The sequence below is a fragment of the Cibotium barometz genome, chromosome 40 (genome assembly GCF_041138505.1).
Source record: "Cibotium barometz isolate CiBa-2024 chromosome 40, ASM4113850v1, whole genome shotgun sequence".
Classification (NCBI taxonomy): Eukaryota; Viridiplantae; Streptophyta; class Polypodiopsida; order Cyatheales; family Cibotiaceae; genus Cibotium; species Cibotium barometz.
Window position 1 is genome coordinate 37,398,460 of NC_141085.1, and position 11,065 is coordinate 37,409,524.

The 11,065-nt window shown below is 42.7% G+C and overlaps 1 protein-coding gene across 1 annotated transcript; it reads left to right on the forward strand.

Moving 5' to 3' along the window:
* Positions 1 to 2,123: 2,123 nt before the first annotated feature.
* On the forward strand, positions 2,124 to 2,769 carry LOC147615471 (uncharacterized). Its single transcript, XM_086778926.1, has 2 exons — positions 2,124 to 2,172; positions 2,254 to 2,769. Exon 2 carries the CDS (start codon positions 2,254 to 2,256, stop codon positions 2,683 to 2,685), a length of 432 nt encoding a protein of 143 aa, XP_086635052.1. The 5' UTR covers positions 2,124 to 2,172; the 3' UTR covers positions 2,686 to 2,769.
* The last annotated feature ends 8,296 nt before the right edge of the window (positions 2,770 to 11,065 follow it).

Here is an 11,065-nt window from a genome sequence, read left to right on the forward strand (position 1 = left end):
TTCTCCACTGCATGTAGAAGCAGGAAGACTTTTTATTTGGCCCTGTTGAATGAGAGTTTGATCACTTCTTGATGTCCATAGGCTCAATCTATGTTGCACCAAGCTGCATACACACTGAAATGACTAAAGCCATGCTGAAGTATGTTGTCTCTAGAATTTGCAGCAAAACGCGAGGAGAGGATTTTAGAAATCTCAAAATAGTGCAAATCGCATTTTGTTGTAGATTTTAAAATGCTTCTTTATCCACCCATTTCAGGCCTGCATAGTTCTTCTATAAACACAATACATATTGTTTGTAGTTGGAAAGATAGAGAATTCATCATATGAATGCAAAAGCATGTTGTTTCAAGCATTTGCAGAAAAACGCGATTCTGAGCTGTTACAAATTTCAAATCTTCATAATCGCCTTTTGTTGCAAATTGTTCAATTTTGCTTCATCCAAGTTGTCATCACCTTCTTTAATCATTCTATGTTCTCCATGTTTCTTACCTTTTACTATTGCTTTGTATGGACCTTTTCAGAGTGATGGCAAGAACCAAGGCAACTGCAAGGAGGTCTGGCAAGGGGCCAGGGCTTGCAGCAGCAGCAGCTGGGGCTGATGTCAAGGAATCTAGTGTGCCTACAAAAGGAAGAGTTGCACATGGCAGGAAGGGGAAGCCAATGAGCATGCTACAGCAAAAGTCCAAGAGGTTAAAGCATTCTGCTGGTGTGCTAAAGGAGATCAGGAAACAGCAAAAAGCTATAGGCTTTGCAATCCCCAAGGCACCTTTTCAGAGGCTAGTGAGAGAAATCTGTGATAGCTGGCACCTTGGTTTCAGGTGGAACAGGACTGCCATTCTTTCCTTACAGGAAATGGCAGAGGATTACCTGGAGAAGTACTTTGAAGATGCAATGCTTGTAGCAGCCCATGCTCACAGGGTAACTCTGATGGCCAAGGACTTCAACACATTGTCCAGAGTGAGGTGGAGGTATGACAAGCTGGTCCATCCTGTGGAATGGCAGGACATTAAAATGAGAGACATATTATTAATTCCACCTACAAGGAAATTGAAGGCAGACAAGGTGAAGGTTGTTGAAGTGACCCACTCAATGAGCACCAGAGGGAAAGCTGCTTATGAGGAGTCACTGAAGCAGCAAAAAGAGGAATCCAAGTCTGCTATAAATGTGGAGACTGTACAGATGGAGCTACAGATACAGAGAAGGTTGCAGGAGCTGGGCCCTAACATAGTTGTCCATATTGAAGATGATTTTTCAGAGAATAATTTTGACTTGACAAGAGCATGCTTGGCAGCATTGGCTCATAAGAATGAGTATTGCTCAGATACTATCATTCTTGCAATGCTCTAGTAAGTGTCTTTTATTTTACATTTGTTTGCAAAACAATCCTTATTGTACCTCCTCCCTTACACCTTACCTTAATTATTGTTTTGTCCAATGTAGCATGATGAGAAGCTGGCTGAACCATGCTGTACAGCATACAGTTTATATTATTGATCCTACAATTTCCTTCAAGTTAAGAGATCCAAAGGAAACTCCCATGGATATTTCCAATTGGTTCAGACACTGTGATTTTGATCATGTTGATATTTTGCTACTTCCATACCATAACAAGTATGTGTGTGGCTGCTTCTTTTGGGATTTTCCTTCAAGATTGAGTACTCTTGTAGCCTTTGATTTCTTAATGCTTTTTTCCTTATGCAGTGACCACTGGAGCTTTGCTTCTATTGACATCCAGCAGAAGCAATGCTTTTTATTCAACTCTCTTAGAAACACACACAGAGAGGTTAAATTGTAAGTGGTTTGTGTGCTATTTTTAACTTTAAACCTCATTATTTGGATTTAATGCACACTAACTGAATTATATGTATTGCAGTTGTATTAGAAGACTTCTAGATGCATTGGATCAGTGTCCTCCTAATGTCAATCTTTTGGATTCAATAGAGCCAATAGATTTAGAGGTAGAAAGTTGCTCCCTCTACTGATGTCTATTTCATGCTATGCCTTTGAACTTATTGAATAATTTTATTTTGTTCAGACATTAACAGTTTCTAACATATCTTTCCAACTATCCAGACACCACAACAAGATGATTCAAGTAGCTGTGGCTGGAGGGTGCTGATTAGTGCCAAATATATACTTTCAAGCTATTTTGAGATAGGACAGCCAGAGCTTGTAAGAAAAAATAATTTTCATTTAGCTTCAAAAAATTTGATATTGGTACAAAGTGTTCTAAATCATCATATCTCATTGCAGATGAGAGAAGATAGCTTCAACTCGAGCTACGTGTATAGTTTCAGAGCTGATATAATTTGGAAGTTTTTGAAGTATGCCTTCCCCAAACCTATTGTACCAGCTACTGTCGAGTTAGGTGAGAGCTCTAAAGTCCGAGAAGGTGTCATACACCTTGATGACACAGATGATGCAGATGTGGTGCCACAAGAACAAGGACCTAGTGCTGATGAGGAGAAGCCACAAGAACAAGGACCTGTTGCTGCTGATGTTATTGAGGAAATGATGGAGCAACAGCAAACAGATGCTCCAAGGGTAGTAGAGGAGACAATGGAGCAGCACCAAGAGACTGTACACGACAAGATGGAGCAACAGAAAGTAGATTCTCCAAATAAAGATGATACGGTGAGGTTGGACCATGTAGAGCAGCCTCTAGATCAACCTGTAGATAAATAGAAAATTGTTGTCAAGAATATGTTCTACATATGTAATTAAACACTTCTGTACAGAATTTTACATTTTTGAATATAATACCTTTGTTTATGGAGTCTGTGTTATCTCAATTTTAAAATTTTCAATGTCTTTGCATTTTATTGATCTCTCTCTTCTTTTGAGCACCTGCAAAAAAGCAATATGAAACAATAGGGTAAAGTAAACTAATAGCAGTGCTTAATGAGACTAGGATAAGTCACATGGTATACCTTCTTATTGTTGTAGATAAATAAAAAGTCCTTTGAAATAGAACCTTCTATCTCAAATAGAATGTCATTGCGCAATTGAGCTAGGGAGCAGCATTGTCTTAATGTGATATTGACTAGCACATCACCATTCTCAACAACATCAATATCAAGAAGTTTATTTTCTGCACCAAAAGAATCTTCATCTTGATCCATAGGGACTAGTTTTGTACCTAGCATTCGACTGCGCTTATAATAAAAAGAAAAAATGAAATTTTGTGATGCAACCATGTACTTCAGTTGCATAGAAGGTTGGACAACCTCACAAAACACTGAACTACATGTCTTCTTATCCCAACCTTTATCCAAAAATTGTGGCATGCATGCCAGACTTGTTGCTTTAACTGTGAACATTGTTTTTGAAACCTTCACTGGAAAGGTATTAAACAAGTCTACAAAAACTGTGAGAGGCATGCACAAAGAAATTTTTATTATCCTTGTGGCAATATTGGGCCTAAGAGCTTTCTGTACTTCTTTGAAAAGCTTGGCTCTGTATGCCTCTGTAACACTAAAATGTGGGAGAGGCCAATCCACTGAATTCCATGCTGGAAGGTCTTGTTTTCTTAACACACCATGTGTGTTTGCATTGTCCAGCAACAACTGATAAAAATGATCAGTAAAAAATATACCGGATTGAGCTAGCTCTGTTGCACATCGACCTTCGTATTGTTGTTCTCCTATCGATCCATGCAAAACATCTATAAATCCCAGAATACAATCGATGTTTTGCCATGTCTCATACGATGAAGGGTATAAATCTGAAATAAAATATCACAAGAATATCAATAAGCAAAGAAAGAAAGCTTTGTCTTAAAAATCCATGCACCTCATAAAGAACCAAACCACAATAGAAAAATATACAATTAGGCCTGTGTTGCGGAAGATCATTTGGATAGTCTCGCAAGACAAGTTCTTTATGCATGTACACATGCTGAATCAAAACTTCTTTCACCGATATCTTTCCTCTGGTGATTTTAAAATCTCGTACTCTTCCCTTCCATGATGCCAAGAAAATATTTTTTGTCTGGGGTCTCTTTCTTTTACTAGGTTGCATGAGCACCCATGCTCCTTTCGAAACAGTAAACCTTTCCCAAGTTCCTTCCGTTTTGACTGTACTTGAATTCTCTACCGAAGAAATAGAAGAAGCAGGTCGACGGGGTAAGGATGTGTGGTATAATTCTGCCTTCATAGCATTATCATCCACAGAACGTCTTCCACAAGAACGACCATAGTTTTTATTCACCATGGATACCTTGTGAATCTGTAACCACAGCAAAGTAATGTAAACAAGATAACAAAGTGAAGTTTCAAGAAAGAGAAAGTAGGCAGACAGATAGTTGACAAGAAACATCTTACTCTAAGCCAAACTGGATCAAGGGAGCAGTTTTGGAAAAGAAGAGGTTACTGCACAATGAGGTAGTGGTGTAGAATGGTAGACCTTTCGAAGGAAAGGCAGCACAACAATTCAAAGTTCAAAGGGAGGTGGAAGCGGGAAGGCCCTTGTCAGAGAAAATGTCAGACTAGATTCTATCTTCATGTCCAAAGATCTTGTGAGAATAAAAAACCAATCTCCACATTAATGTAGCACGCTTGTACCTACATAAAATATTGTTTCTTTTATCTATTTTCTTTTATTTTTGTGAATTTCCAACGTTACGTTGGCCCTCTGTTCATTGGTTGAGAGCTTATTTTTCCAAACCGTAAAAGGCCCCAAAATGAGCTCCCTTTTTCCCTAATGACCATTGCGCTATTATTTGGGCATTGAGTTTTGGCAGCGTAATGATGGCATTGTTATGCTACAGAGGAAATACATAGATATATTGTTGAAGAGGTTCAATCTTGAAGACTGTACACCTATGGCTACACCTATGGAGCCAACTTTACAACTAAGTCTTGAAGATGTAGGTGATTTTTTTGATGTTGGCCCCTATTAAGAAGCTATTGGATACCTTATCTTTGTGTGTAACACCAAGCTTGACATTCCGTATATGTGGTCTCAATTTTGAGTAGATTTATCATAGCCCAGGCACAAAGCATTGGCAGTCTGTCAAACGGGTGTTCCATACCTAAAGGGCACTAAGCACTTTGGGTTATTTTATCCCACGGGTGTGGTAAATCATAGCTACATGCATTTAGAGACTGAGACTGGGCTTGATGTTATGACACAGAAGTGTCCACGAGTGGTTTTTTATTTCACCTTCGTGATTCATGTATATAATGGCTCAACAAGAAGAAATCCACCGTGCCCACTTCTAGCTGTGAAGCTGAGTACAGGGCAATGTTTACAGCTATAGTTGAGAGAAGTTTGAAGCTTTTCGCAAAGCTTTAAACTTCCTTCCCTTTGGGGACTAGTCTAGGCTCCCTATCACAGTCCAAAGAGCTTGGCACATCTCTGTACTTCTAGTGCCAGCTCACCCCTTGTTCACATCATCACTATGAGGGGGGATTTGTAGCCATATTTGGTAGTAATGTGTGTGAACACACATCAACACACTAGGACCTGTTGGGGCACTTTTTCCCTCTTTAGGAAGTTTTTAACCCCATGCTAGTATACACCCATCTTGGGGTATACTTATCATCTTTGTACAGTACACATTCATTATCTATCTATCATCTCATTGTGTTCTCTCTTGAGCTTCTCCACTATGTGTGTGTGTGTGTGTGTGCGCATGCATACACACACATTCCTGCATTAACCCTATTTCCAACAGGATTCCCTTCACAAAGGACATGAACACGCCATGTTTGGGACACTTGAACAAACAATCTCCATACAAACAAATCCCCTATATTATAACTTCTTTGTGCTTGACTATGTGTTGGGGAGGATATTTAATTCTAGGATGTGAATGGATCGTTGCCACCCAAGCTATGCTTCACTTTAGTAATACATTGACTTTGAAGATTAACATCATATAGTCGGTGAGTGGTACCATTTTGTGACAATGAATATCCAACACTGAATGATCTCTATGATGCTCAATGCAAAAGACGACTAGCTTCCTTCCATAAAGACATGAATCACGACATGTGACACACATTGTTGTCAAATGATATTAATCCACAGAAGAAGTTATTCTTATTTCAAGTCAAACACGAGAATTCTTGGATTATTGTTGTGACTTAAACTATATTTCTTCACACGAGAATACATTTTAGTATTTTGAAAAATACACTTATGATTCATCTTATAACAACAGTATTAAGGGGAGGAACTTAGGATAAGACACATTATCACGTATTGAGTTTAGCAGGTGCTCAACTAATGTATTGATACTTTTGATGATTGCAATGTGGATAAAAGTGTATATTGTCAGACACAGGAAATGTTTTCCAACGTGTGAAAATGTAAGTGGGTGGAGATTTTACTGTGTGAAAAACAACAACTTTTTTCACACGTGTCAAAACCGATTTTTCATTCTGATAATGTGAGAATTGCAACATTCACACCAACAAGAAGGAATAAAACCATGGGAGCTAAAAACAAAAAGTAGGAAAGATTCTCACACATTGGAGGTGTTAAAAAGCTTTTGAGGTAGAATTAAGCCTAAAACTTCCAGTGATAAGGATCCACAATCACGAAGTGAGTGCTCCCAGTAATTGTGAGATCAAGGTTGAGGAGCATTATCATCTTCTTAGATGCTTTCTCTACTTCAAGTGAGTGAAGCAGTTCTAGTAACGCCACTCATCAATCATAGTAACAAGGGGAGGTTTGAGGGGAGCTGTGGGCAACCCAAACAGACATCCATGTGCCTGGCCAGATGCCCAAGGAAAGGTGCCCATGAGAGGGCTCGACTAGGGGCTAATTTAAGGCATAACTGGTCAGCCTCACAGGTCTGCCAGCCGCCCTCCAGCACCTATAAAAGAAGGGGGCTGGGCCTCACCCATTCCCATGTCATCATAGTGAAAGCACATCACTTCAAGGCAGCCCTTGGTGGTAGTCTCATGATGAAGGAAAACTGAAGTAGCTAGAGGTCTCCATGCATCAAGTACTAAAACACAAGTACAGTCCATTCCATTGGTGGTTTTGAAATCTATGTATGGCCCCAAGAGAAAGGAAAGTTTAGAAAATGATCTCGGCATCTTGCACATGCCTGCCTCTGCTGATACCCATTTGGTGTCGGTTATTATTCTGCCAAAGCACCGCATTCTGGTAGTCATACACATCCTTGATCTCCACAACGTTTGGGTGCCCAGTGAGAGTAATATATGATTTGCACCTCTGTGGGTCAAGACACGCACTCGCAGCAGGCAATGAGCTTTGTTGTAGCCTTCGTTGCTCATGCAAAGGCGTGTGGTGACACCAGGCTAGCCGCAGCCGCCATGTTAACTTCCAAGAGAGTAGGTACATCTTCCATTGGCCAATTAAGTATGTTGCCCAGGCCCCACATTCTGCTTCGGGGCAGGGGCATGTCATGATGTATGGTGGGACTATGTGGTGATGAAAGTATCTAGCCGCAGACGATGACAGCTCAAGTTTGCAAGGGTTCAACAACAGAGGTTTGGAACGGTTATGTTCAACAACATACGGATTTTGCGGTGTGAAGGCTTGTTTTTGATGCTGGGGTGGTTTCCCATGGCTACGAGCTATGGCTTTAACCATGGCTACCAAGGGAAGCTTTGTCTATGTTTGGCTATGGATATGAATATGGGTAGAAGTATGGCTATGGCTATGGCCATGGATGTTCATGTGGATATGGATATGAAGTATTAATGGATATGGATGTGTTAACCTAGATTGGTACAGCTTTGGATATGGCTATCTCAGAGCTTTCGTGTTGCCAACTGAAAGGAATCCTTTCCAAGCACAATTTTTTGGTAATCGCATCATGCATTCCTTAAACCTTGTGACTCCCACGCTGCCACAACTGCAAGGAAGCAGGACCACAGCTCTGGGTGAGACGATTGTTGTGACTTTCCATTTCAATAACCCGTTAAACCAGTTAATAACCTCCAAGTCAGGCACATTTGGCATAAATATCTACCAACGCATTTCCAACAAGCTCTATTTCCAACTTTTTTCTGGAAACCCAACTTATATTTACTGGCCCTTTTCTGTGGCTCCTATGCTGCCTCAAGCGCTCAAGCAGCAAGCAAAATTGAAAGCATTTGGACAGACACCCTGCAGTGGCATAACGAATGAGTGCTTCATTACCATGCCCATGCTAAGCATATCTTGCAATAAGCATCTATCTGCATCTTGACTGAACACACTTGTGCTGTTGCAAGAAAGCAGAATTTGGAATACATATCAACCAGTTGCCAACAAGGTCTCTTTCCAATCCTTTCTTAGAAATCTTCACATGTATTTCTTGGCCCTTGCCTGTGGCTCCTATGGTGGCACAAGCTTTCAAGCTACAAACAAAGGTGACAGCATCTAATGAGACACTCAATTTGCACATTGATTCAAAACAGTTCAAGGCCTCCTTACCACACCTGCCTGTATTGGTCATATCCTGCAATTAAAGTATTCCATAAGAGTACATGTTGAACTCAATGCTCGTCAAACACTTTGTTTACTTTTGCAAGTGAGCCAGATTTGGCATACATATCAAGCAGCATAGTGCCAACATCCAGATCTCTTTCTGCAACTCAAGTCCATCGTGTTTGTAAAGGCCCTCGTTTTGACCCACAATCATGTGCGGCATTATCTTAATCACGTGCTGTTATGTGCCACTCACCATATAGAGTACTGTTGTTATCACGCCAGATAACTACAAGCAGTTCAAGGTCATGTCCCTTGACATTCTGCTGGAAATCCTTAAAGAACATCTTCAGGGCTTGTGCAACCTGACTGGGCCTGGCTGAGTGTATGGCTATTGCCAGTTCTTGTTTGAATAACTGGACCATCGTGACAGAAGAGAATTCATCGTGGGGGACTAACATATTAAGCCAGTAAAACAAGGCTGTTATGATGCATTTTATACTACACACCACACAGAAGTGCCATGCCAAAAACTTGGCACATACCTCTTGACAGAACCTCCAGGTAGCACAGTCTTGAGCTCCTCGAGAAATTGATGGAAGCCCCATAATTACCACTTCTCCATTCATTGGATCACAAGCGAAAAAACAACCAGCCTTACCTGGCAGAGTCCTCCATTGCTTGAAGTAGTGAACCAAGTAAATTGTCCAACTACCATTGCACACGTCTCTCTCATATTCCATTGGCCTGTTTCTGGATGGAAAAACTTTAATTTCCCTATGTCTTGTTACTTAAGTTGCAATAAAATACAGTACAAAATAAGGTGTGTCAAGAAGTTGGTGGTCAAATAAAGTAATCATTTTGAATGACTCATAGGCAAGAGTGACAGCCTAGCAAGATGATGTTCTGCGGTGCATAACATTCTACTCCCTCTCTCTCTCACACATGTGCACGCACGTGCACACACACACGGCCCTTTCTACCATCACAGAAATTGCAAGGAAAAAACAATAATGAAAGAAATGCAGAACATGTTTTTGGTATATTAATATCAGCCTCAATCTGGCTTTGTTACAAGATTTTGGAGAAGCTCTTCCCTTTTTTCTTTTCATCCAAAAGAGTTCTTTTGCCTCAATTTGGCTTTGTTATACAAGATTTTGGAGCAGCTCTCCCGTTTTTTATTTTCATTCAAAAGAGTTGTTGTTTTCTTCTCTTTTCTTGGGGAGGTTTTCTCTTTCAACCAGTGTTTCTTTCCTCTCTTGGGTGCTGCTTTCTACCCATACTTAGTTGCTGTACATGAGAAAATGGGTGCCGCACTGTCAGTTCAGTGGGCTGGCTGCCATCTCCAGATGGTGATTCCCCCATCACTGCCACCCAAGAAGAGCAAGCCTGCAGAACCTGTGTCCATCGCCCGGATGGGATCGGCAGTGAACAAGACGCCCCTCTCTGTGAATGAGGGCAATTCCAAGATGCGGACGGTGCTGTCACTGTAGGCACAGAAGAGTATGGGTTTGCCTTGTTGGTCGAAAACCCCGCAGAGAGCCAGCACAGACGAGCATCTTTCTTTTGCAGATTGGAGTGGATAGGTGTACTGGAGCTGCAAGACTGGTGTGTGGGTGGAGGAGGATGTGTTGAGGCCCCATACCTTAAGGATGCCATCCAGAGAGGTAGAAATCAGATACTGATTCCAAGCGAGGAGTTTGGTGACAGGCCCCTCGTGGCTTTGAAGCACCTGCAAGCACTGACCCGTACTGAGGTCCCATACTCTGATTGTGCCATCCGTAGAGCCCGAGTAGAAGAGTTTGGTGCCATCACAGGAGGGCTCCAAGGTTACGACGGATGCACTGTGACCGGAGAGGGAGGCAGTGGGAAGGAAGGAGGCCGTGGCAGGATCGAACCTCCAGACCAAGATGGCGCCCTTCTCCAGGCCCGCCATAAGCATGTCACCGGAAGAAGCCAGGGAGAGGACTTGGCCGCCGTGGGCGGCTTCGAGGCTCTGATGGGTATTTCTGCGGAGGTTACAGGCCCTCACCTCGTCGGGGAGGCCCAGGAAAAGCCAGTCAGGGTCAGAGTCACTGTTGAAGAGGCAACCCACGGTGCCGCTCACGGGGAGCACCTCTGTGCATTCTCCTGTGGTGCAATCCCATCCACGCAGCGTGGCATCTTGCCCCGCTGTGTAGAGCTTTGTGGAACCCTGCGGGAGGGCGATCCCCGTCACGCACTGCTGGTGGCCGGCGAGGCGGGTGAGGAAAACTGCGTCTTTCGTGGTGCTGGTGAAATCCAGCGTCTTCTGCCTCTGCTTCTTCCCGAGGTCAACCTCTTCCGCTGCTGGTGTAGGTGTGGGCCTGCGCCAGACTCGAGGGCCGAGCTGTTGCTGTTGCTGTTGCTGTGTAGCAGCCATCTCCTCTGCTGCTGCTGCGGGTGGAGAGGAAACGGCGGGCATCTTCACCTCTTCCGCTGCTGGTGTAGGTGTGGGCCTGCGCCAGACTCGAGGGCCGAGCTGTTGCTGTTGCTGTGTAGCAGCCACCTCCTCTGCTGCTGCTGCTGCGGGTGGAGAGGAAACGGCGGGCAGAGTGTGAGCGAACTTGCAAGGTGACCTAGTGCAGCGACCTTGCAACCAGAAAGTGCAGACAGGAATGTCGCGTGGGTGTGCTGCTGGTACCGATCGCGGCGC

Bases quoted from the DNA above. Each gene is read 5' to 3' on its own strand.
- LOC147615471 (XM_086778926.1), top strand. From the start codon at position 2,254: ATGAGAGAAGATAGCTTCAACTCGAGCTACGTGTATAGTTTCAGAGCT.